This window comes from Aulostomus chinensis, chromosome 18, assembly GCF_037954235.1.
Source record: "Aulostomus chinensis isolate RoL2024-O1b breed Wild chromosome 18, RoL_Achi_v1.0, whole genome shotgun sequence".
In the NCBI taxonomy this organism is placed as follows: domain Eukaryota; kingdom Metazoa; phylum Chordata; class Actinopteri; order Syngnathiformes; family Aulostomidae; genus Aulostomus; species Aulostomus chinensis.
In genome coordinates this window covers 13,497,782-13,523,491 of record NC_141337.1, presented here as the reverse complement: position 1 = coordinate 13,523,491, position 25,710 = coordinate 13,497,782, and the positions used below count along the sequence as shown (strand labels likewise).

Sequence of the window (25,710 nt, the reverse complement as noted above, 5' to 3'; positions counted from 1 at the left end):
GTGACTCCAGTCATTCTTTCTCTTTCACTCCCTCATCACCTTTCCTATGATCCAAAAATAAGAAAAACAGAAGAATATTCTGTATATGTATGTATGTATTTATCTATATGTGTATATATATATGTATATATATACATATATACATATGTGTGTGTGTGTGTGTGTGTGTGTGTGTGTGCAGGGAGAGGAAGAGAGAGAGAGAGAAGGGCGGCATGGCTCAGAGGTAGAGTGGTCGTCTAGCAACCGAAGGGTCGCTGGTTAGATCCTCACTTCCCCGGTGTCCAAGTGTCCTTGAGCAAGATACTGAGCCCCTAATTGCTCCTGATGGCCCTGGGATGGATTGGCGACCCGTCCAGCGTGAACGCCGCCTCTCACCCAATGTCAGCTGGGATAGGCTCCTGCACCACCATCATGACCCTTAACGAATAAGTGGTATAGAAAATGGATGGATGGATGGATGGATATATATAGAGAGAGAGAGAGGGAGCAAGAGAGAGAGAGATCTAAGAGAATAAATTCATAAACTCAGATAGTCGCTCCTATCAAATCACCCAAGAGAAATCAATTGTCACCGTGCCTCGTAGCCTTGGAGCATTGCTCTTTACCTCCAGTCCCCTCCATCACTGGAGAGCTCCTGAGAGACTGGAGGAACAGCTGTGTGAAAGCCCCATGATACCACCCAGGAGACCAGGCCTGGATTAGTCTATCTTAGCCTTATAACCATAAATGATGCAAATCATCCTGAAGGCAGATGCCTCATCATGGAGGTTACATTAACCTGTGCACTCTGTTGCTTTAAGCATTTATGACATGAAAAGACACATGTCGACGATGCTCTGGCTCACAGGTTTGAAGTTTGTGTAAAATCCAAGTGTATTTTATGATACATGATACACAAAGCACATGGCAGTAAGACACTTACACATGCATATTTGTGTAAATAAGAACACATGAGGTGCACTGGCGGCAACGGCGAGGTGGTGTAATGCAACAGCGCTATCTTCTGTTGAAAAGAAAAACTGCAGCCACTCGAATCAGCACAAACAAGTGTTGCTCTCTTTTCTTCTCTCCTCTAACTGATGGTAACCTGCTGATTCACAGGAATCAACACCCTTTGATCTGATCCAGTGAGTGTGTCAATAGTGCTTCTGCGCATGTGTGTGTGTGTGTGTACTGGTAAGAGTTTTGATGAATAACCCTCCCACGTGTGAAAGCCCGAGGTTTCTGGAGGTTCATATCTACAGTGTTTCAGAAAAATGCTTCTTTCAGCCCACGTTTTCTCTCCTCTCTTACTGTTCTTTCTTTTCCACAACTAGTTCTTTATTCCTTCACCTTACCCTCAATCATCCTGTCTTTGATCCAACTTGCTCATCAGCCCCACCCCGTTCCCACATCTCCTTCTACCCTCCTCAATCTCCATCTCTGCCTGTCTCCTCATTCCTTTCCCCAGCATCTCCCTACACCTCTCTCTCCCTCTCTCTCTCTCTCTCTCTCTCTCTGCTTCTGTCTGACGTCATGGCAACTGCAGTGGAAGATCCAGGGTTTGTTTGACAGTGAACGTCATTCTATCGAAACATTACAAAGACAGACAGACAAAATGCACGCAAGAGAAGGAGCGGAGGAAGAGGAGGAGGAGGAAGAAGAAGAGGAGGGGGGAGACACAGGAGGAGAGTGACAAACTCAGCCACACCCACATACCGTGACATGCAAGATGGATGCACTTAGGGCTGTGCAGCCAGTAAGCTGTGGGCAAGGTCGGCTTTAGGCTGCAGTATTTTAATGATATGACTCACTGTGGCATGGTGCAGTAAAGTGAGCGTTCAAGCAAGGCAAGAGGGTAAGAATGACCAAACCATACAGCATCATACTGACGTGGCAGTTGGTGAAAGAGGGAGACAGAGAAAGAGGGGAAGAGAAGAGGGTTTTTAAAGCAAATAATGTACTTTTGATTAATTGTCCTGTAGTTATGGGAATCACTGGTGGAGGAGAGATGGAAAAAGAGTGCCAGGATTAAGAGGTGAATGTTGGTAAAGACAACTGTGATTAGTAATTTGCTCTTTTTTTTTAAATAAAAAAGGTGACATTTCCTAACACAGGATACTAACATGTTATCATTTACACATACACACACACACACACACACACACACACACACACACACACACACACACACAACCGTCTGTGCAGCTATTTCAATGAGGACATTAATTTTCTCTAATGAAGTCCTCAGCTCCTCACCGTAACCGTAGCAACTACGTGACTAACCCTTCCCCTAACCTGAACCTGACCTCACTTTCCAAAATTGTTCTCATTAAGATGGTGTAGCTCGAATTGGTCCTCACAGAGATAGCTGTGGAAAAAGGCACGCGCACACAGACACACACACACAGACACACACTCAAACACACACACTCAAACACACACACACACACTCAAACACACACCTGTGGTTATGTCACATACTTTTTTAACTCACATTCTTGACCACAGTAAAAGTCAGACAGAAATGCATTAGCAAGCAGAACCCTGTTGGTGGGTGGGTGGGTAGGTGGGGTGCGTGCGCGCGTGTCCAGTGAGTGCTTCTGACAGTGGCTGAGCTGTTTGACTGAAGCACTCACACACAGACACACACAGACACACACACACACACACCGACACACACACACACAAGCGACATCTTGTGGTGCAACAGTGTAAAGGCATCGTGGTGTAACGCTCATTTATCAGTCGAAGAAGCGTCTCTCGCGTGGTCATTTGACTAAAAAACAAGAGACCATGTTTAAAACGCCCCCCCCCCTTCTGTTGTTTGAGTTATTTTTTAACCAAAAAAATTTAAAAACAAAAAAAACAAACAAAAAACATTCTCAGCTGGTGAAATGGAAGTTGTGAAGCCCGTGACAAGTGGTGGAGGACGTAGCTGGTCAGGTTATTACATGACAAAGACTTGTTAGCTGAAACATTGAAGTCCTGCGTCTGCTTCCTTTTATAAATCACCCACTAAATGTTCAAGAAATTTTTGAGCGGTGTGTCACACTGTGGACTTGTAATGTCTGTGAAAACATTAGGAAGAGTAGAAACACCCAGATCAAATAGTACCTTGGTGACAGTTTTCATTCAAAGGTATTTCCTCATGAAAATGGCTGGGTTTCAAATTTAAAAATACATCTTCACCAGCTTTTACCATGTTTTGATGCATTTTCTCTCTCTTTGAAGGCACTAAGGGGCTCGGATTGATGTAGTGAAGTTAGAAGTACAAAATTGCTTTTCAAATGTGAAGGAATAAAGTACAAATTGCCCTATAATGCAAATACTCAAGAAAAGTACAGATACACTGACATTGTACTCAAGCACAGTGAGCAATACTTTGTACTGTTTACTATCACTGCCAACCAAAAGTTATTTGGTTGATACTTCAAAAATATAGCTTATTGGCTCATAAGATTGTCTTTATTCAAGATTAAATAGAATGAGAAATGTTTAGGATTATTACAATTTGTCTTTGCAATATTATTGCCATATTTTCATGGACACATACTGTGGAGAGCTATTCTAAATGTCCCATAGACAATAAAGCGTCAGAACAGGTTTTCATGACGATGTTTTGTCCTGATAGCGCCTGAATGTTGCAAAATAATGAAGGTTTTTTTTTTTAAATTTCGTTTATTTTACGGGAAACTAAGTCAAAAAGTTGAATGAATGAGATAGACAGACGTCTTGCCAACGTCATCTCATGCCTAGCGGAAGGATATTATCAGTAAGAGTAGTTCCGGGAGCTGGAACTACTTCTCCCGATGGAGGAGGAAACCCCTGAGAGGTGCAAGGATACAACGGGGTCACACGCCGCAAACAGGTGCACAACGATCGTAGGGTATTGATGAATACTGGACCCATGAGGGCTTCCTCCACAGACCGACGATACGTCTGCACCAAACCTTTAACATTCGCTTGACACGGTAATGTAACGGTAAGTTTAGCTCGCAGGCTAATGCACACCCTGCTATGCAACTGCCAGCGATATGCTAATGTTAGCTTGTTCACAGGCTAACATCTTACAACTCAAGCCACTGGTTCGTAAGCGTAATTATTATCGCACTGCATGTTTATGGGTTGATGTCTGGAGATATAATAGACTGCAACTGAACTAATGTGTTGCCATTAAAAGGTTAAATAACGTTATTGCTCATTTTCCAGGCTCTTGACTGCCTCTGACGTCAGCCAGGGGTTTGACGTAACTGCAGTTCAGCTGTGGTGAACATATGCTTTCTATGCGTGTGATTTTACCATGACGTAGGAAGCTTTTCAGCAACTGCTGCGAACTGCTGAGCAACCGAAAAACACTTTAATAGTATTGGAGTGTGCTAATTGTCCGACTATAGCTGGCAAAGTTATGGAAATGAACCATATTTCAAATAGTTAAGCTACATTCTATTGTTTACAGAATGCTTAAATGTTGGAAGAGTACCTCCACGCCTGAATTCCCATTGAAAAAGATTTTGAAACTATGTTTCATGCACATTATTAAACTAAAAAATTGTATTTAATAAATACTATCCAGGCTTTTATGTGAAGGCTGAGCCTGAGTTTAGCTTCTCATTCTGCCCTCATCACCATGTCTCATATTTCTTTTTTCTACCTTCATGGCACTTCAAGGGCTGATTTTTGCCTATTTGACACACACACACACACACATTCACACACTGATGGTGGAGCTTCCGTGTTAGGGGGTCCGTGTCTTGATCATGGATCCCCTGGCAATTTCTGGATAAAGCTGAGATCAATTCAGTGACTCCTCCATTACTCTACTTCCATGCCAAATATATTTAGCTCCCAACATGGACTCTCATGTATTTATCTTCTAATGCACGTGTACAGCAAGCCAGTGAGCTGTGGTAAAGGACCCCAGGCATCATGGAGTTGTCCACACTCATGCCTGTTCATTGTCTTATTTGTCTAATTTTTACTGTCACTTGGTGAGAACTCAGAGCATAAAATAAATATTCTAAAATATAACTAAATCAAAATGACAAAAACCAAATGTCCTGTGATGAGGCAATTTTATTGTTGCTATGTGTGTTATTGTGGGGGGGGGGGGGGGGGGGTTACTAGATCATATGCATTTTGGCCTGTGAATAAATCTGTTATGTTTAGCTTCAGATTGATTGTGTTTTAAGGCTGCACAATTAATCTAAATATTATAGAAAATGCAGTGTAGTCAAATTCCATATCCAAACTGCAGGAGCTGCAATTTTTTTTTAAGGTAAAATGTGTCATAAAACCTTGTTAAAACTGAAGCATGGTGGTGCTGTAGTGATTCCCAGGCCAATGCAGCACATACCTACATCTGTTGAATGACAGTGAACAGAAATAAACAAAAGTCTGTCAAAATGGACAAGGGCCTTCCTACCATTATTCAGCCAAAGCAGACTTGGCGGTGAACGATGAGAGTGATTCCCGGGCATACATGGCCGTGTAGGTGGATGGTAATCACAGGAGGAGATTATGAGTCACCGATGTTATGGTTACTATGAGGAGCAACTGGAGGAGGCGTCTAGGAAGGGGATGGGAGTGTCTGTTGGGTAGGCAGACTGTGCAATACGCTCAGCTGGCACAGGAAGGAGAAAATAGTCCTCCCATCCCATTCAGCTTCAGTTAACCTGTTTGTGCAGCAGGATGTGAATCTTTAGCAGCAGGGTGTTAACCAGTGTGTGTAAACACAGGTGAACACAGCCACTCCTCAACAGTGGTAGTAGAGACCTGTCGATGAGACAGCACCAGGCTTTCTAACCCATTTAAGCTTTCTTGAGATACAACCTACCAGCCACTTTTGATGAGGGGAAGTAGTACTATGTGGCGTATGACTGTTCCCTCAATTAACCAAGACATCCACCGGATCAGAATAATGGGAAAAAACAGATATTTGTGGTGTGTTTCATCTCTGCTTAATAATCGTGCAGTAAGATTATCAATACGTTTACCAGTCTGCAGGGGAGGTTCTTTCACGCTGTCCTTCTTGGCAGGTGATTAAATGGTTCTTGTAAGAGAGTCAGCTATAGCTCCAGAATCCCAGTATTCCCTCGAGCCACACACAGAGCTACCCTGTAGGTACTTCGCTGTCCTCCAGACCGCAAATTGATTTCTCATCTCTCTTAAGTCCTAAATCCCTCTTAAAATGCTGCTAGGCTGCTGGTGAATGAATCATTTCAGTAGGGTGCATGCTTGTGAGCCTCTTTTGCAGGTTATGTTTTTTTTGCTGTTGTGTCTACCTTCCTTTGTATGTTTGAGTGTGTGTTTTGTTTTGTTTTTTTGGTTAAAATGCACTCTCATAGGTGATATTTATTTCCTTTTACAACAAGGATGTCTAATTCAATTTCAGAAGGGGCTGAAATGAAGTCTTGATTCATTTTATGGGCCAGAGAAACCCTAAAAGTATTCCATATTGAAACACTTAACCAGTTCATTATTAGACTGTAGACAGCAGTGGATTTTTATTCAGGCTTTTTTAATTGAACCTCCTAAAAAAAAATAAGCACGATGACCTTTCATCTGGGATGTTTTGTTCAACTGCTCACAGTCGAATTGGCAGAAATGTGCTGCTACATTGAACACACATTCATTGAGTTGCAGCATGTTACATGTGCAACTGCTGTGCATTGGAGCAGTACATCCTTGTTTATGTTGGGGAGGGGGGGGGCTCCAGCGCTTTGTGTCTGCCTGCTGGGGATTGTGGGCAAAATAAACTGCTAACCAATAATTGTTATATTATCATATATATTGTAACACAGGCCAGATCTGGCCCACAGGACCTGTGTTTGATACGTGTTGAACAAAGACTCTTCTCCAGTTTCCCATCGGTATTATATTCTCATATTGATGTTTCAGTGTGGGATGAGAAACTAGGAAACATTGGCAGGAACCTGTAAACACTCGCTGTTATGGATGCTCCATGATATTGGCACGTCATCAGTATTGGTAGATCATCTTTTGAATGTAGGAGTTTGATGGATGAAAACCGAGAGTGGTTTTGTCGTTTTTGCCTGTTGTTTTGATGAAGTAACAATGAGCAATGGGCTCTTCCAGATCTATTGGTAATGAAGAAAAATGTTAAATTCAGCTTGTTAGTGTGTGTTTTTTCTTTATGAGCAAAATGTAAGTATAATATTAAAGCTGCAAGCAGCGTTGTTAGGGCCTGAGCCCCCGCGCGGCCTACGGCCGCGTCCTTGACACCGGCCCCAATCCAACGGTGTAATCGGCAAATCCCTAGGCCTTGTAGTTTAGGAGATACGAGCCTCAGTTCGCTGCACAGCGTGACTGCAGAGCTGAGAGCCGGCCCTTTAAGAACCCCTCCCTTCTCTGCTCGCTCTCTGCCATCTGTGTCAGAGTGGAGAGCAGAGGAGGATTTGGCAGTTTTACTGTGAAACACAGTCATAACTCTGCATATATTGGTCAAAAGTGTAATGTAAAGACATCAGTTCGTAGAGTTTTTTCTCAGGAATTCAATGGTGTGTTTTCTGAAGGTGTGAGTGTTTTAGTTTAGAAGCTACAAGTGTTTGTTTGAGAGTATGTACATGAGGGCAGAGAAGCTCCAATTGTGGTTTCCATGACTACAGTAAACAAATCTCTGCCATCTCTGGCAGAGCTGAGAGCAGAGCTGAGAGCAGAGCTGAGAGCAGAGCTGAGAGCAGAGCTGCCAGCTGGCCCATTAAGAACCCCTCCCCCGCTGCACTTTCTTTGATCTGTGCTAGAGTGGAGAGAGTGGAGGATTAAGAGAAATGTAGTGTGTAAAAGCTGAATAACTCGGCCTACGTTGGTGGAGAGTAACACAAAATACCATATTTTTGTAGGGATTTTTGTCAGGAATACAGTGATATGTTTTTAAAAGCTGTGCGATGTATGGTATAGACGTGAGAAGCATTTGTTCGAGAGTATGTACCATGAGAGGAGACGGCCTCCCCATTGACTTCCATTGTAAGCGTGAAACATGTCTCCCCCACTTTGAGGGCTTATAAAATCCAAACCGAGCGCGTAGTATATTAGCCTTTAAAGATTTTTGAAGAGCACAGTTGGGAGAGTAATGTGTGAAAGTTTGGAAGCCCTGGCATTTACGGTTTAGGAGGAGATAGATTTTGTTCGGGGAGTAAAAAAAGTCCTGATTTTGACAGTTTTGTCCAATTTGTGGACATTCTGTTGGAGATAGGTGAGGGGTCAGAGTGTAAGAATTGTTCGTCTTGATGAGACGAGTCCAACGGTGTTGGTCCCATGTCTGTGGGAGTTTTGTGTGAGGAGTTATAGCGCGCGAAATTAAAAAAAATTATCTTTTTTTTGTGTGGCTCCCTAGGTGGCGCTATAGACTTTTGTGGCGTTTTTGTTTTTGATTAGTGAATGTTGAGACATACCGAACGATTGTGGCGAAATTCAGCGAATTTCATGCATGTTCAGGGGGTCAAATTAGATTATGTGCGTTATGCGCATTATGCGCATTATGCGCATATAGCGCGCACTCATTGAGAGCAAGAACAGTATAATACCAGGTTTTGAATGGGTGTGTATGTGAAAACTGGCTCCGGGTCGTCTGGCCCAGTTGCCTCATGGGTGTTGGGGGGGCCTGGGACACTGTTTAGTGTGTGTTTTTAGTGTTTTTAGTGCTGCTAATGTGTTGCTCTGCCGAGCAAACATAATAGGGTCTTCGCCAGAAGTACCTTCTGGCTCAGGCCCTAATAAACTTGTCTTTATACAGATACTATCAGCTGGCGGCCAAATGAGTAGCAAAATATGAACATACCAGCAGAAAATCCTACCCTGCATCCCCACTCGCCATGCATCAATACCAACAGTAGCCATATTAAACTAGAATGAGAAACTAAGCTGCAGGGATGTCATTAATATTCAGATTCCCTCCCAAGCTACACAGTGGCTTTGTGTATAGAAGCTTCATCCCTACAGATGTAGTGGCTCAGCAGTGCTGTCGATGGTTTTATAAATCCTAAACCACAGATGCTTTTCCCTTCTGTTTGGCCTCTCTCCTGAAAATGACTCACAGAATTTGTGAAAAGACACTATAACATTTCACGGATTTTGTCTCAATGAAATGTGTCGTTGGAGCAGTCAGCAGTTGTTGTATTTGTTACCAGTAGATGGAGTGATGAGGCTGTATCCCTCCAAGCTGTTACATTCCGACATAAAATCAGGAGGGAAATTCCTGAAAAATTCAGAAAAATTGTTTTATATTGACAACTTCGGACTGACTACCAGGGTCTTTGCATTTCTGGTGAAGCGCTCATTTAATAATGCTCCAGGATGTTTGCCTCACTGAAGTAAACTCTGAACAAGCATTCTTGAATTTAAGTGAGGTGATTAGCCTCTGGTAAGCACAGCAGTCATATGGCCACATGAGACATCACCCAGTTCTCTCTCACTCCCTCGCTCTCTCTCTCGCTCTGCATCTCTTCATTATTCACTTACTCTAATTGTGCTACATTGAAAGCTTCATTGTTAAAACTTGCATCAATAATAGAAAAGGACGCCAAGTCACAAGCAGACTTAAAAGGGAGGGGGACAAAGTCAGCAATGTGCCTGGGGCTGGCCAGCTAAATGTGGTAAATAAACAACAATTCTGTTGAAGCGCATTTATCTGGAGAGCAAGCACACAGCACACCCTTCAGCTATTTTATTTTCTCCTCACAGACCTCCAAAACCAGCAAGTAATTTAAACACACATCTTTGTGTGTGTTTTCTGTTATGTAGGGACTACCTTCTGACCGGCTCTCTTCCGGAGTGACTGCAGTCTTTGGCTATAGAAGACATCACTCTACTGCCCTGCGCCATGTCAGGTAGTCACTCTAAAACCCCAGGAAGCTGTGAATATAAATGAAGGTTGGTTGAGGCTGTTCTAATGTGACTGTGCTTGTTTCAGGGACTTATACTCCAGCCCCCGGGGGGCCGTTCTCTGCTCTCACTCCAAGCATGTGGCCCCAGGATATTTTGGCCAAGTGCCATCAAGTGAGGACTTCATATACTTAGATCAGTATTTTCAAGAGTGGAAAGAGGAAAAGTAACATGTTTCCTCAACAGTATTGGACTTTTCTCTGTGACATGTGTTTGATCTTCTCTCTGCAGAAAGACACCTCAGAGCAAAACGAGGTCCAGTATGATGAGTTTGGCTTTAGAGTGGACACAGAAGGTCAGAGACTCAGACTTTTTTTCTTTTCTCTCCTGTCGATGGGGAATGTTTTGTAGTACTTGGATCATGTGTGTGTTGTTCGTATCCTGTTCTGAATCAAGTCAGATGATTCACTGAGTCTATAGTTCACTCAGGGAGTTCAGAAACCAAGAAATAATTAGATTTGTTGAACATGAGGTTCCCTTGTGTCAAAATAAGTGGGATTTTGATTGTTCAAGGTTTTATTGCCTGAAATAAGGTCTGTGGTTAACACAAGCTTAAGATGTTTTATCATTTTGTTCTTTGGTATAAAATTTGTCTGTAAATACCACACTTTTTCTTAACACACCAGCAGTTTAAAACAAGTGGCTAAACTATACCTCAGAGGTTGTGGACATTAATTGTGTGGAGCTATTTATTTGTTAAAGTCGGTGTAGTTTGCTTAGAGCTTTTGCTTTGTAGTTGTAACGATTGAGTTTACACTTCGGAGAAAAAAAAACTCATGAAGGTGGCATTCATCTGTCATCTTGCTGAACACTTTTTTTGTTTTCCATAGAGTTTATTTTCAGCAATAAAACCAAAATTCAGTCAGAAAATTCCAATTGGTTGCTTCAAGGGAACCTCTGCTGATGCTAACTTCTGGGTTTACCCATAGAACCATGTTATCCATGCAGCTGTGTGTGGTCGGCACACTCATAATACGGGGTATAGTAGCATAGTACAGCGTTGGCCACGAGGAAGTTCTATTCTTGATGTGTTATCTCACTCATCCGCTTCACTCTTTCATTCAGACACTTTTCCCCCACTTACCTACTGACTTTATTTACTTCCTCTTTTGCTTTCACTTTCTGAAATGAACTTCCTCTTTTCCTCGATATTTATATCATATATTTGATGACTTCTGTTTTTCTCTCATACGCTATAATTTTGATGTGTGCAGATATTAGGGAACAAAAAAACACTACAATATTTGGGATGTATTTCTGCTTTTCCCTCAGAGGGTGGTGAGCCCAGGCCTTGGCTGGGTACTGAAGGCTCGCCCCAGCATGAAAACCCCCAGCAGAGATTACGCTGGCAAGCCCACCTAGAGTTCACCCATAATCACACTGTGGGCGACTTGACGTGGGAGCTCATTGCTCCGGTCCTCCCACGCTCCGACCGTCTACGTTCTCTGGTGCTAGGAGGCATCCCTCACAGCATGAGGCCACAGGTGCGTAGATGTTTGTCCTGAATAACACCTACTGTGTATGACAGTCACGGAGTGTTTTTACAATGTGTGTTATCTCTGAGGATGCACTTCATGGTCCATTTTTCAGTTGTGGATGCGTCTCTCTGGAGCGCTACAGAAGAAGAGAACCTCTGAGATCTCCTACCGGGAAATCATTAAGAACAGTTCCAATGATGACACCACCACTGCTAAACAGGTATAACTCCAGCCACCTCTCTATCTGCGAAAACAATCAGAATCCCAGTTAAAGCAGCAGGTCACTGACGTGAGGTTGTGTGAGCTGGACATCCACAGCAAAGGGTTTTGGTAATTATGGTTGAGTACCCGTCGCTGGTTTGATCCTCACTTCCCTGGTGACCATGTCAAAGTGTCCTTGAGCAAGATACTGAACCCCTTATTGCGCCTGATGGCCCTGGGATAGGCTCCAGCACCCCTTAACAGAGAAGCGGTATAGAAAAATGGATGGATGATTCTGTGCCCCTCCTTTATCCAGCAAATAAACATCAATCTAAAAACAGTTAATGAATCTGTTTACATTTACAATATAATCATAACACTTAACAGCAATGTTTTTGCTGTCAGACAGCTCTTTTTGGCTCAAGTGCACTGAAGATTTCATGGATGCCTGGACAACCCCACTACAATGAATTCAAACTACCCCATCATGCTGCAGAGAACATACCAAGATTACATGATTTGAAAAGCAGCCTAAATTTCGTATGAAAAAGTACAACTCAACGCAATTTAGCATTGATGTATTTAATCACATATAGAAGTAAAACTAAGAAGTTTCAGTGAATGCATTTGTCGTCCTACATTTCCTCACTTGTGCTGTTGTACGTTACAGTTGAATGACAATTAACGTTCTCTGTATTAGATCTTCATGGTTCTGTTCATATTAACATTGACCTCGTGAAAAAGCCTGGTCATGGTAACGATGTTGTGACCGTCTCTTGTTGACCTCTGCCCCCTCAGATAGAGAAGGACCTGTTACGGACGATGCCAACCAATGTGTGTTTCAGCAGTCTGACCAGTGTCGGGGTTCCGAGACTGCGGCGGGTACTGAGAGGTCTGGCCTGGCTTTACCCAGACATTGGGTACTGTCAGGGCACAGGCATGGTGAGAACACCTATATCCAAACACTGTGTGATGTCACCACTCAAATGCTCATTGCACCAGTTATGTTTAACCTCATGCACGTGTCTTGATCCTCCAGGTGGTTTCCTGTCTGTTGCTCTTTCTGGAGGAGGAGGATGTGCTGTGGATGATGTGTGCCCTGATTGAAGACCTCCTCCCTCCATCCTACTTCTCCTCCACTCTGCTGGGTGTCCAAACAGACCAAAGGGTTCTCCGCCAGCTCATCGTTCAATACCTTCCAGCCCTCGACCGCCTTTTGCAGGAGCATGACATAGGTAGGGGTAGAAAAGGACTTGACTATGAGTGATGGAGCATGTTTTTGGGATGGATGTAGGCAAGAGATGAACTTTAAAGCTAGCCACCTGCCTTGCTTTGTTTTTATGTTTTTAGTTGACTCTTTCTTTCCTTCCATTACATCCAGAGTTGTCGCTGATCACACTGCACTGGTTCCTGACATCCTTTGCCAGTGTGGTAGACATCCGTCTCCTTCTCAGGATCTGGGACCTGCTCTTCTACCAGGGCTCGCTGGTGCTCTTCCAGGTCACACTGGGCATGCTCAAAATCAAGGTTTGCTCATGACTTCACATATTTCTGATTTTTTATCCCTGGTATATGGTTTATCCATTACTGAGTTATTATTATATTGTTTTTCTTGGCTAGAAGATGACAGTGTCAATTCATACAAATATGTTGAAGGATTTGTCATTTCTCACATTGAGAGATTACTTGTGAATTTGCCTCAGGAGGAGGAGCTCGTGTCATCAGAGAACTCAGCGTCCATCTTTAACACACTGTCAGACTTGCCAAGCCAATTGAGAGACGGACCTGCAGTTCTTGGGGAGGCTATGAGGCTGGCGGGGACGCTGTCTCAGGAAACGCTGGACGCCCACCGACATAAGCACCTAGCGTACATCCTGAATGAGCAAGCCCAGCTCAACAGTGGGAACAATACGACATTGAACTCCAATCTCAACAAGGTCAGCAGATTAACGCGGCCTGTGTGCTGAAACGTCAATAATAATCTTCTTCAGTAGTGAACTGCCACGTTTTTATCTGTGTAGGTGGTGAGGAGACAGTCCCTGCGTAGAAAGTCGACCCTCAGCTCTTTGTTGTTTGGTGAGGATGAGGCTGATGCCTTGAAGTCCAAGAACATAAAGCAGACAGAGCTGGTGGCTGCCCTGAGAGAGGCTATAACTCGCACTGCAGAGCACTTCCACTGTCTGGACCCGCGTCACTCAAGCACTGTGAGCTCACACACAACCCTTTTACCATCTGTTAGTAAATCAGCCTCATCTAAATAGTTTTAATATTAAAATGCAATCCAGTAAAATCCACAAATCCATCCTTTTTAATCAATTTTGACCTGCATTTTCCTCAACAGGAACTAACTCCTGACTATTCCATGGAGAGCCACCAACGAGACCATGAGAACTTTCTCGTTGTGTCTCGCAACCGGCGGAGAAGAGCGAAAGCTCTGCTGGACTTTGAGCGACATGATGACGATGAATTGGGCTTCAGGAAGAATGACATCATCACTGTGAGTCCAGTGTTAATTTCATTGACGTAAACAAAGCAAAGCAAAATCGGCGGACTAAGATAAAGTTAAAACTGATGTACATTTTAGTCAAATGGATGAAACTATATCAAAATTTGTTACTCAAAAACGTAGACGTGTTAGTGCTCAGCGCGAGAATTCAATATTGTGTGAAGTGGAAAAAAGCAAGTAAGCATTTCATTCAACAGTGTAACCATTTAGTTGTTACTGTGCATATGACAAACTCCTTGAATCTTCGATCTAAATTAGTTTCATTTTTCTTTTGATGAGATGCTATCAATATGTAGACTTGCTGAGAGACTAAATATGATGAAAACTAGCTGGAGTATTTGACACAACACTGAGACACAGACACACCGAAACATTCTTTCTCATTGTTTGAAAGCAACACACACACACACACACTTTCCTTTGTGTCCAATTTAGTATGTGTTTTCTCTCAGATCATTTCACAGAAGGATGAACACTGTTGGGTCGGGGAGCTCAATGGCCTCCGAGGTGTGTGCACTCTTACAGCCTGGTGATTTATTGATCTATAATATGCCTCACAGCTACTGTTTCAGAACTTGTTCTGGCTCTTTGTAACAGGCTGGTTCCCTGCAAAGTTTGTGGAGATCCTCGACGAAAGAAGCAAAGAGGTTTGTCAGCTATGCGAATAATTAGAGAGGATGCTACTAAGAATGTGATGTTTGACATGTGGTATCTGATATTCCTCCCATTTTTCTCTCCCCAGTACTCATTAGCCGGCGATGACTCTGTAACAGAAGCGGTTACAGATCTGGCCAGAGGGACACTTTGCCCGGCTTTAAAAGCCATCTTTCAGCATGGCCTCAAGAAGCCGTCAATACTTGGAGGGCCCTGTCACCCCTGGTTATTCATAGAAGAGGTAGGAGATTCTTATTATGATTCCAGATGCCTCCAGTTTCAGCAGCGTCATTTGTTTCACTCTGGCTTTCTCTCAGGCGGCCAGCAGAGAGGTGGAGAGAGACTTCAACTCCGTCTACTCCAGACTGGTGCTGTGTAAAACCTATAGGTAAAACACAGACACACTTATGCTCTTAGTTGTTCTCTCATCATTCGTTAGCAATATTCTTGCTTTTCACTTGCAGTATATTCTTGTGTAATGAAAAAAAAGCAATGTCTTGAATCTGGAACATGAACTCAACTGGAATAGAAATGAAAAAGCATGCGATGGGAACCAGATTTACTATTAGTTAAAGTAATACTTCACCCAAAAAGTGTATTTTGCCTTTCAAGTACACGCAAATGGGTGTTGTGAGCTCACAAAGATATTTGTGTCCCTCCTGCATCACTTCTTTGTTTTAGCTTGACGCTAATGGTGCCCGTCAACAGCAAAACTGCCCAGTAACAACATTTGTTACTAAACTCTCAAGTGCATCATCCCGAATAATCAAACAGCCTTTAAGCCATTAGCTTCCAGCTGAATATGCATGGCTAACTCTCTAAGTATGGCTTTAAGGACATAAATGTTGTGGCTTGTGTTTGCTAAATGAATTAGAAACCAACTTTATTGTTTGGTCCAACATGAAATGCTGACAGCTGTTTTTCTTCTGGGATTCACCAGGTTAGATGAAGACGGGAAGGTACTAACACCGGAGGAGCTGCTGTACAGAGTGAGCGGGCCTTCAATTCACTATTTATATCCAGAAATTATTGTTAAATTACAGCCAGTGATTTATGGACTGTACTGGAAAGTCGAGCTTTCCCAGAGAGGTCTGTAAATTCAGCTGGTAGAATTTAAGAACTGAAAGGCTCTGGCGCTCTCTGTTGTTCTCTTTAGGCAGTGCAGTCTGTCAACATGAGCCACGACCTGGCTCACGCTCAGATGGACGTCAAGTTTAGGTCTCTCATCTGCGTCGGCCTCAAGTGAGTTTTCCGGACACTGAAAGTCAACAGAGTCTCTCTATATTCTTCTAGGGTTAAATTACAAGTGGGGAGTGTACAAATGTTCTGATCCACACTTTTACTCTGTGTGTGTGTGTGTGTGTTAACATATTTCTAACTCAACAGTGAGCAGGTGCTGCACCTATGGCTGGAGGTCTTATGTTCTAGCATGAATGCTGTAGAGAAATGGTATCACCCGTGGTCCTTCCTGCGTAGCCCAGGATGGGTTCAGATCAAATGTGAGCTCAGGTAAGAACACCTGTGTAAAGCTGTCTCTATTCTTGGAATGTTGATGTTTGCTCCTCTACAAGGTAAAACAAGTATGTCTACTGTTTCCTCAGGGTCCTCTCAAAGTTTGCCTTCAGTCTCTCTCAAGACTGTGAGCTACCTGACAAAAAGGAGGTAAGCTCGGACCGTCACACACAGCAGCAGTAGAGATTAGAGTACATCCCAGATCATGTATTTATTAAGAGGAGAGAAAAAGTGTGACACCTCCCTGTTTCAGAAATCACCTATTATGAAAGCAGAAGTTGTGGATGTGCTGGTTCAGCATCACCTCTTTAGTTGGGATCTCTAGGTAACGTGATGAGTTACACTGGTTTACCCCCTACATGCTTTAGATTATAGAAGGTCTTGTGTCTACATAGGAGTTCTTAAATTATTGTATTTTGAACTGTTCCCACTGAGGAGCGGTTCTACGCAGCCACCTTACGCTAGCATCTCTTTCCTCAGTGACGTCGATTTATGTTCACCCTCATGTTATTAAGCTTTTTCATAAAAAAATTATCAGAGCAAGGAGAAAAATAATTTTTTAAAAATTAGAAATAGTAGTTATGATGCCATACACAGCAATGAGCCGCTTCATCCTAGCTCTCCCTAGCACCCCGTCATCAATGTTTACCAGAAGAAAAGCAACACTAATCGATGCGATGCTCCCTTTATTTCTTGGATTGATTTATAGTTTCAGAACTTCACCCAAAAGAATATATTTAGCAAGAAGCAGGTGATTTTTAAGTGCTAAGTTCACCATAGCATCACCTTGCTGAAAGTTGTTTGTAATCTGTTGAGTAGCTGAACTATTGAGCTGCTTTGGTTTCAGGGCTGTGGTGTCATGCATGCCGGGTCACCATCTTCTCAGCTCACTCAGCTTGTGTTCCTTTTCGAGTCCCTTTAGCAGAATGGAGGCTAGATCAGTGGTAGTAGACACCGTTACCATCACATCCTTTTCTAACTTCCTGCCAGTCAAGGACTACTTTCCATATAGTCTCCAGGAATTCCATTATTTTGCAAGTAAAACTCCACTTGTTGTTTGTTTGTTTTTTCCAGGAGAAGGAGCAGAGACCACTCAAAGAGGGGGTGCAGGACATGCTGGTGAAACATCACCTCTTCAGCTGGGACATTGATGGCTAGTCACACACACACAAAAAAAAGAAGTCAGACTTCTGCTGTCGTGTGTATGTGCGTGCGTATGCGCGCGTGTGTGTGTGTGTGTGTGTGTGCGTTTGCGTGTATCTTCGGTCCACCTCTTCCATCTATTTCTTACAGACTGGAAATCACTATTTAGTCACTTTTGTCTGCTACGTGTTAGCGTCACAGACTCAGAATCTGTCGTATGGCCTTTGAATGCTGGACAATGACTGGCACTCACGTCGTCATCAAGGTCCACTGGTTTGTAAGTACATTTGCATCAATGTGCATATTTACAAAGCTATTTTTGTTGAGACTGAGAGGTATTACTACACAAGTAAAGTACACTTGTAGTACAGAATGGTCTGTACTCTCTGTACTGAAGTACAGCGTTACTTGCTAACATTGGACCTTTGACGTGGTTTTGAAATGCCACTTTCCCAAATATGAAGACCAAAACAGAACATTCCTTACCACGTACAGTAGCTGTAAAGTTCCGAACTTCTTTTGAGGAAAAATTAGTTCCACTTAACATTTTAACACTACTGCTGCGCATGCCAGTCTCAGTCTTTTCCAAGGGCGTGAGGAGACTGTGGGTGTGTGGTAGACATCCTGTATGACATCATGTGAATGAAGCAGAAACCTACATTGTGTTTTGCAATCTAAATAAATGTTACATAAATATAATAAAGTATATAATCTCTTAACTTTTTTCTTCATAAAGAAAGTGAAATGTGTCTTGTTACTAATTTTTCAAGTTGGGACTTCATCATCACTCCATTAGTAAAACAAACAAAAAACTGCACATGAAGGAAGCGACGTCTCTGGATATTTACACACACTGGATTACATAATCATACACAGCTTTATTTCCATTAAGAATTGTTAAACTTGGGTTATCTGTCATGCATTAAAGTGTAGCAAATGCAAAATTGCTGGTCTCACAGGATTTATGTTATTCTAGCCTTATCAAAAACATATGTTTCTAAGCCAGTACTTGTGTGGCATTTACTAGGGCGTTTAGTGGGGAGGAATTTTTAACACAATTGATGCCATTGAAGATGGATGAAGACTCCCAGCCTTTATCAATACTGCAGTCAATACCGCTCTAGTTCGTGGTGGAAAATATGACAAATTATTGTTGATTAAAATCTTCCTCATCACTGAAGGCCATGTGATGCAGTTTTGCATGAGTGATTTGATTTATGCGGCAAAAATCAGATTTGAATAATGACATGACTCGCAGGTCTCAGCGGCCGCGTCGATAAGCTCAGAGCGTTTTTTGTTTTTTTTGCATTGTGGGAAATCTGGATCCTCACCTTTAACGTTCACATTGTAGACATGATACTGAAGGTTTAGGGGAGTCGTGCAATACAGCGTTCATACAGTCATGGAAAACCTGGAAAAAAAACCATGGAATCTGAAAATGGCAAATTCTGGGCCTGAAAATGATGTTGAATTAAAGACAGAAGACAGAAAAAAAACTGGAAAAGTTATGAAAACTTGTCCGATGAATATCTGAATATTATGGTCTGTGTGGTTAACTTCTAATCAAATGAGAGAAAAAGATCTTGCTGGTTAATATTGAAATAATTGAATAACGATTGAATAACGAATGACATGTTTGTGTCACACTACTGTCATAACATTGATCTCCTGTTTGTGTTTTGTTTTTCCCGTCTAAACAGATGTTTCAGAGAATGTAAGGTTATTACCCTAAAATGCGTGAGTCGTAGAAATGTATTCCTAGAAGTGTACAGTATATATATATAAAAATACTGTGTACCAGAATGACCCGTTGAATTATCCGCTGGTTTAATATTTTGACACAACCGTGTGTGAAAGGCACGCTGTTGTGTTTTGTACTGCAAACAGAGACCGAAACACTGCAGATTCAGTAAAGCCTTGTTTATTGATGATCACTTTAGTGGAAAAATGTGTTCAAATGTCACGTTAACGCTGACAGGCCAGAACGCATGAGGGTTACTATGTAGCACTGCATGTCTTACAATCATGTTGAGTGACGACGAGTATGTGCTGTTTTTGTTTGTACTAATGCTATTCTTTGTAAAATGGATGACGTACAGTGGAGGCATGAATACTATTGAGATCTAAGAGCGCAACAAGGTTGAAAGATTAAAGAACATCAAAGAGTCCAATTCTGCATGTATGCCAAATAAATAACTGACAATTATAAAATGTAACAGCTTATATTTCCCATATATCTCGTAGTACTTGTGCCCTCTGCTACATTCATTTGTGATTTGCATACATTTTTATACAACTTTTCCAATCTGGGCACAACTAACAGCTAGTTTACATATGCAGTATAAATAGTACATGAACTGTTTTTCATTGCAAATACACAGGAATGCATGGTGGTAGTTTCACCTACTAGCTGCACGTTTACTTGGTTGAACCTCCCTCTCTCCTCCCTACCACATCTAATAGGAACAAAGTTAACAAGCTGTCTTTAAAAACCTTCCCCTCACCTGAACCTTTTAAAACAGCGCGGGCAGCTGACATTAACGTACAAGGCGTTTGTTCCCTTTCAAATGGAAACTGAAGGTCTGGATATAAAAAGGCAAGGAGTAGTTAAGACTGAGTGTAAAACGTTGGGACTCTTCACGGTGTGTGGAATGAAGACACTTGGTGGAGTGAAAGCGGGGCAGGCGGGGGGGGGGGGGGGGGGCATGGGACGAGAGGTTCAGCAGCCTCCCACTGCTGGCGTGGATGGAGCTGCTGCAGAGCTGCTGCTGTTCTGGCCTTTTCCTTTGTGCCTCTGGCCTCCCCGTCTCCTTCCACCTCCTCCAGACTTTGGCTACAAAGAAAAACGGACATAAACAGGCGTGTAAATTAAACGTGGTACCATTTTGAGTTAGTACATGCAGTAATACTAGGACCAAACCATCACAGTCCTGTGTTCACTAGGTTCTCCCTGTTGATTCTGAATCAACCCGTTGTACCTTGTTCTCTTTGTTGCCCTCCTTTATTTGAGGGTCTTCCTCTCCCTCTCCCTTATGAATCCAGCCACGCAAGCGAAGCAGAGTGTGACAGAAGAAGTGATAGAAGTTGTTAGTTGAAGTACTTGAGACAAGCTGACAAGTTAAGAGAACAGTAGCAATGTTAGTAGAAGTACACAGTGAGCAGGGTGAAAACCAAGCAGAGCGATCAGCGTTACTCCCTCAGATGTGAAACTAAATGACACCTTTCGCTGTTTTGTTTTGGGGTTTTTTTTGGTGGGGGGGGGCTCACCGGTTGTGTCGTGGTTGGGCCTGCTATTGTCGCTGCGTCATCGCCAGTTGCTGTGGTACCGTCTTCTTTTCGGAGAGGTGCCTTTTTTGTCGATTGCATTTTTATTTGTGGAGGTTTTGAGTTTGATGGCAGGTTATTGGTGGACTGCAAGAGCTGGAAAAAGAAGCCAATAAATATTTGAGTCTGAGCAGAAACGTGACTGCTTAAAACAAGAATCTGTTCCCTAAGGAACTGCAGGACCCTCTAGGACCTCTACCCTGGTCCCTCGGAAAGATTTCCTACCTTAGTGATGGTTCCCACAGCCTTTGTGCGTCCCTCCCTAAAGACCAGCCTCTGGTCACAGTGCAGGTACTCGGGGGTCTTGATGAAGCGGAAGTGGACTGAAGCCTTGTCCCCTGTCCGTAAGCAGTCCCTGTTCATGGACAAGATGGTGGCTGTTTGCCGGATGCTGCCACAGTGGACTTAGAGGTGAGAGAGGAAAACTTAGTTCAAGTACAAGAGGGCACAGTGTATCCATCTGTCACGTACCACACTAAAATGTATTTCTTCAAGCACACAATGTCATTTTATTACCTTCAAACTAAACAGTTTCTTTCAGATGTCTGTGTGACTGGTACCCACCCATGGCCTGGTATCGAGGGGATATCGTAGTGGGATGATGTAGGACCAGGATCTCTGCCTCAAACTCCCAAGTGGCCTGCGGACTCAGTCTCGGGGACACCATCACCATGCCTTTCCTGATGGATGAGCGCTTGATCTGTGTGAGGAGTCAATGTGGATGAATGGCAAAGACAACAACAACAAAAAACGGACAAAAAAATGAAAGATTTCCTGCTGTTATTCGTCTCCTCTCATACTTTTTTGAGAGCGAAGGAGGCAGTCTGGCCTCCTCGGACTTCCTTCACAGGCATTCTCTTGCGGTGGATTGATTTGACAGCAATGGGAATGAAGCTGCCAAGAGGGTCCGGCCCCAGCAGCATGGTGTCATTCAGACGTATGAGTCCACGTAAAGTAGTTCCAGACACGACTGTGCCCACTCCCTAAGACGTACAAGGAGCACAAGCGTTTTTAGAGAACATGCAGGAGTTCCTGACCTACATGATGTAGGAGGTTTCTGTCATTAGCATGTTGTTGCTCTGGCATAATGAGCTTGTATAAATCACACAGTAGAGTGCATTTAGCGATGAGTGTGTGTCTGCACCGGTACGGAGTAGGTGTCATCTATCTGAAACTCAGCCGGCTGGTCGTCTCTGTAGGACGTCCTGGAGGACAGCAGGTTGAGGAACATCTTGAGCAGGTCCATGTTTTCGCCAGTTACATTTGAGATTTGAAAAATGGGACACATCCTGCAGGCACGCACACACACACAGGAGGGGGGGTTACAACAGAGCATTTCCCCCACTTCCCCTGAATCTGGCCCGAGTAGATTTGGTACCTCTCTGAACTAAAGTTTGAAGCGGTGACTATGACATCATCCTTGTTCTGCACCAGCACGGGGATCTTCCTGCAGCCGGGGGACTTCAGTAACCTCTGAAGCAGCTTTAACGTCTCTGGTGGGATCAAGAGAACCAGTTGCAGAACATTCTCAGGTGAAGACCATTGAACATGACTGCATTTCACGTCGGATTAGCCAAACTGTATTTAAATTATTACAACTAAGGGCTGTGGCGCTGACCTTGCAGGATGTTGGCTGGGCACATGTCTATTTTGGTTACCACTACAAACACGGGCACATTGAGAGCTAAAGCCAGACCCAGGTGCTCTTTGGTCATCCCAACAATGCCTGCATTACTGCCCACCTGGAGAGGGAGACAGAGACTTTTAGTAATAAAGTTTACTTTCAAAAAAAAATAAAATTGTAAAAAAAAAAACAGCATCTCCTTTGTTTCTTTCACAGCCTCTCTCACCATGAGCATGCAGAAGTCGGGCAGGTGTCCCGTCATCCCAAAGACGGTGGTCTTGAGGTATTTCTCATGGCCGGCCAGGTCTATGAAGGTGATGACTTTGGAGGACTTCTCGCAGATTTTGGTCCAGTCCAGGCTTCCTCCATGACTGTCTGGTTTGTTGACCACCTGGGGGGGGGTTACATTACAGCCATGTACTGCTTCACACCAGGGTCACATGCTGAGTGTATGATTTGCATATCCACTAAAAACAGGTCAGTCCATTTTGTTTTAAACAAGGTTAAAAATAATGAGGACCTTCATTTCTTCAGGGTTTCACCTCCATGCCATATTTATTACTCAAATTGATAATTGGACTTAAACAATTAAAATTAGTAAAATGGAGCCTCTCTTCAGGTCCACCTGTTCTGCCTCCTCCATAATTTCACGTGGAGTATTTCTCTGAGGATCGGCCTGAGGCTCATCCTCACCTGTCCCTCCTGGTCAAACCCCAGGATGTCGTTGCCCACGCTGCTGGTCCTGCCGCTCTCCATCTCGTGCTTGTGTCTGAAGAGCTTCTGGCGAGCGAAACCCCTGCCGTTGTCCAGCTCTCCGTGCGTTAACACTCCCAGGAGAGTACTCTTACCAGCATCTACGTTCCCCACCACTGCAACCCTGGTGGAGAGAACACCAGAAGGAGCTGTGGATATGGGGACAGTGCAGAAGCCATTTCCTCCTCTGTTCTCTATCTGACCACTTACCTAACCTCCAGGAAGTCCAGCTCACCCACTCGCCTCCTGATCAGATAGTCCCGTACCAAACCGGCAGCCTCGGTTCGCTCCCTGAGCGGGATGAGGTCAGAGTCCAGTTGCTCACACAGAGAGCGTACGGTGGCTACAGAGGCCTCCATGTCCTTGTCATCCAGACCCCAGTCCCCACCATCTATCACACAGACGAGACGGACTTAATCCGTTGCTATGGCAATGAAAAAAAACTATTAGCATAATTTGGAATTGCAACTGTAGATGATCAGTGAGTCTCGCACCTGAGCCCATGCCAACCACATAGATGGTCTCTCCGCTGCCCTCCTCCATCCTGTCCCGTAGCTGGCTCAGTAACGAGTCGTACTGCTCTCCATTTGGGCTAACAAGAGCCAGCTAGGTGGTCCATCCATGCAGAGGATAAGACCGAGAGGAGGAAAAATCAACTACTGCTGGCATGGCAACCTGTTTAATGTTATCTAGGGATTGTTGCTTTGAAGAATTACAGTCGTCATATATTGTTTGTGTTTCGCAGACAACGAACTGTAGACCCAAATCACAAAAAGAAGTTAACGAGTAAGATTAGGTTTGATAGAATAACCTTCGATCTGAAGTCCATGGAAAACCCTGTTCAAAGTTAGTTACTACACGGCATGCAAGAGACTGACACACTGATGGGAGCCAGAGGTAAGTGAGGGACTTCCTACCTGTTCATTGAAATTCCGGATCTATTGAGATGTGTAATCTGACCTTTGCAGGCTTCGACAAGATTACCATCCTTCCAGCAGAGTTTACATCATTCCGTGCACTAACTGGTTTGACAGTATCAGTGTTCAACAGTAACAAGGAAGTAAATAATAATAATAATGTGTGCTGCTATCGGTCCGATGGTCGATTGTTATATCAGTTAAATATCAAATATGTGATATTTACATGTTGCACATTCTCGAATTGCAACATACATGTTGCACATTCTCAAATACACTCAATTCGAGAAGGTTTTTTTTTTAATTTATTTTCTAAGTATTTCTATTGCACAGATAATACCAGCAGATATCGAACAAAATCGGTTATAACCTAACGTCGGAAATGTAATAACGTGCCTCCCTTCTCATGAGCTTCATCCATGGGCTAAAAAGAGACGTGCTTGCATGATTTGTGTCGTGGTTCTGAAGGCCATCACAACCACAACAATTTGTTGCGCAATATTTCAGCAATGTGTGTGTATTTGTGGGGAGACTCACTTCATTACAGCTGCTGTTTGCTTAATAACAGGCAGTCACACTGCCGCCTTTAATTTACTTTCATTATCCACGTCTGAGGAGAATTCTGCTTAGATTGCATTTGCTGTATTTACGTAAATATTTTGTACGTGCCCTAGACGGAGCTACGTTAGCCGCCAGCAGCTAACGCAACATTATTTATACTCCAGGGAAAAGCAAGAACCCTTCATGAAATTTTCCTTTCCAATGCCACGCATACTATGTTATTTGTTAACGGTTTGATAACGTTACTGCATTTAACACATTGTTTTGTATGACAGCTACATAACGTGTAAAAACACACACCATCTGTTCCCTTCATTCATTCATTCCACGCAGGTAGCTAGCTAACATTAGCTTGTTAGCGCAGTGACATCCAAGGCCTAGCTAACCTTACCTTGCTAGTGAAGTCAATCCTGCGGTCCTCGGGCTCGCCATTGACCATGTCCCCGTCCTCGAAGCACTCGTCCTCGGCGTCGTCTACGCACCCTCCCCGGTCTGGAGCAAATATACTCGCCGGGACTAGGGCATCAACCAGAGCCATGGAGCCTGGGCTGATACCTGGCTCAAGTCCCGTTGCTGCTATTGATGCCATTTTAAGAGAGTCGTGCAGGGATATTTGTTGAGCTGTTGTTGTGATGACGGCTGGCAACCGTACACACACACACGTTAGTAGGCGTCACCGCCACCTCCCCTCAACGTTCATAAACTGAACTCTGCTGCAAATGAATTCAAACCGCAGGACCCCGATCGAGCTACAAATGAGGCGATGTTTGTGAGCTGTCAGTTGGTTTTCAAGGTGTATGTCACTAAAACTACCGCCACCTCGTCAATAATAATGAGGAAGGTGTGGATGCTGACTTTAAACACTCGCCAATGGTGGTTCAACATGTGAGCAGCGGACCAATAGCAGGGAGGGGGTCGTTCATATGATTACATGCGCAGCCAGTCACCGGTACCGGGGCGGCTACCGTCCATGTACTGGTGTAACCACATAGTAATACTGGTGCAGGCCCGCTGGAGTTGATGCAATGACCATTTAAGAAATGAAATGCGCTTCTTGATTATATAACAACACAAAATGCATTTGATCAAATCAAAATGACCCGTCTCTGGCCGTGCAAACCAATCTTAATATGTGACAGTAGTAAGAAATTTCAA

The 25,710-nt window shown here is 43.5% G+C and overlaps 2 protein-coding genes across 5 annotated transcripts; one reads left to right on the top strand and one right to left on the bottom strand.

Annotated features, from left to right (window-relative positions):
• Positions 1–3,645: 3,645 nt before the first annotated feature.
• On the top strand, positions 3,646–19,567 carry sgsm3 (small G protein signaling modulator 3). 2 transcript variants are annotated; one of them, XM_086186346.1, is made up of 22 exons: positions 3,646–3,964; positions 9,742–9,827; positions 9,911–9,996; positions 10,114–10,177; positions 11,155–11,366; positions 11,473–11,580; positions 12,360–12,503; positions 12,601–12,796; positions 12,943–13,088; positions 13,265–13,498; positions 13,583–13,765; positions 13,903–14,058; positions 14,520–14,574; positions 14,665–14,714; positions 14,810–14,962; positions 15,039–15,109; positions 15,662–15,710; positions 15,878–15,963; positions 16,108–16,230; positions 16,323–16,383; positions 16,487–16,558; positions 17,308–19,567. In XM_086186346.1, the coding sequence occupies exons 2-21, from the start codon at positions 9,821–9,823 to the stop codon at positions 16,556–16,558; spliced, it is 2,256 nt and encodes a 751-aa protein (XP_086042472.1). In that variant the 5' UTR covers positions 3,646–3,964; positions 9,742–9,820; the 3' UTR covers positions 17,308–19,567. The 2 variants fall into 2 exon arrangements, with proteins under 2 accessions (XP_086042472.1, XP_086042471.1); XM_086186345.1 differs by lacking the exon at positions 16,487–16,558 and having other exon boundaries at positions 3,654–3,964; positions 17,308–19,563.
• gtpbp1 (GTP binding protein 1) lies at positions 19,282–25,382 on the bottom strand. Of its 3 annotated transcripts, none has more exons than XM_086186348.1 (14): positions 24,947–25,382; positions 23,572–23,683; positions 23,288–23,468; positions 23,018–23,201; positions 22,551–22,715; positions 22,319–22,442; positions 22,079–22,193; positions 21,845–21,989; positions 21,501–21,683; positions 21,265–21,400; positions 20,926–21,104; positions 20,644–20,796; positions 20,355–20,405; positions 19,282–20,209 (listed from the first exon to the last, which is right to left on the bottom strand). In XM_086186348.1, the coding sequence occupies exons 1-14, from the start codon at positions 25,142–25,144 to the stop codon at positions 20,096–20,098; spliced, it is 2,040 nt and encodes a 679-aa protein (XP_086042474.1). In that variant the 5' UTR covers positions 25,145–25,382; the 3' UTR covers positions 19,282–20,095. The 3 variants fall into 3 exon arrangements, with proteins under 3 accessions (XP_086042474.1, XP_086042473.1, XP_086042475.1); XM_086186347.1 differs by having other exon boundaries at positions 20,355–20,486; positions 24,947–25,380; XM_086186349.1 differs by lacking the exon at positions 20,355–20,405.
• Between the last annotated feature and the right edge of the window lie 328 nt (positions 25,383–25,710).

What these genes read in the sequence shown, in the direction of transcription:
- sgsm3 (XM_086186345.1), top strand. An exon ending in ACTGTCAGGGCACAGGCATG is followed by an intron (nt 12,504 to 12,600) that starts GTGAGAACACCT and finishes TTGATCCTCCAG; the next exon opens with GTGGTTTCCTGTCTGTTGCT. An exon ending in CCTGGTTATTCATAGAAGAG is followed by an intron (nt 14,963 to 15,038) that starts GTAGGAGATTCT and finishes GCTTTCTCTCAG; the next exon opens with GCGGCCAGCAGAGAGGTGGA.
- gtpbp1 (XM_086186347.1), bottom strand. Translation starts at nt 25,144, where the DNA reads ATGGCATCAATAGCAGCAACGGGACTTGAGCCAGGTATCAGCCCAGGC. An exon ending in CCGACTTCTGCATGCTCATG is followed by an intron (nt 22,443 to 22,550) that starts GTGAGAGAGGCT and finishes CTCCCTCTCCAG; the next exon opens with GTGGGCAGTAATGCAGGCAT. An exon ending in AGGGCAACAAAGAGAACAAG is followed by an intron (nt 20,210 to 20,354) that starts GTACAACGGGTT and finishes TTTTCTTTGTAG; the next exon opens with CCAAAGTCTGGAGGAGGTGG.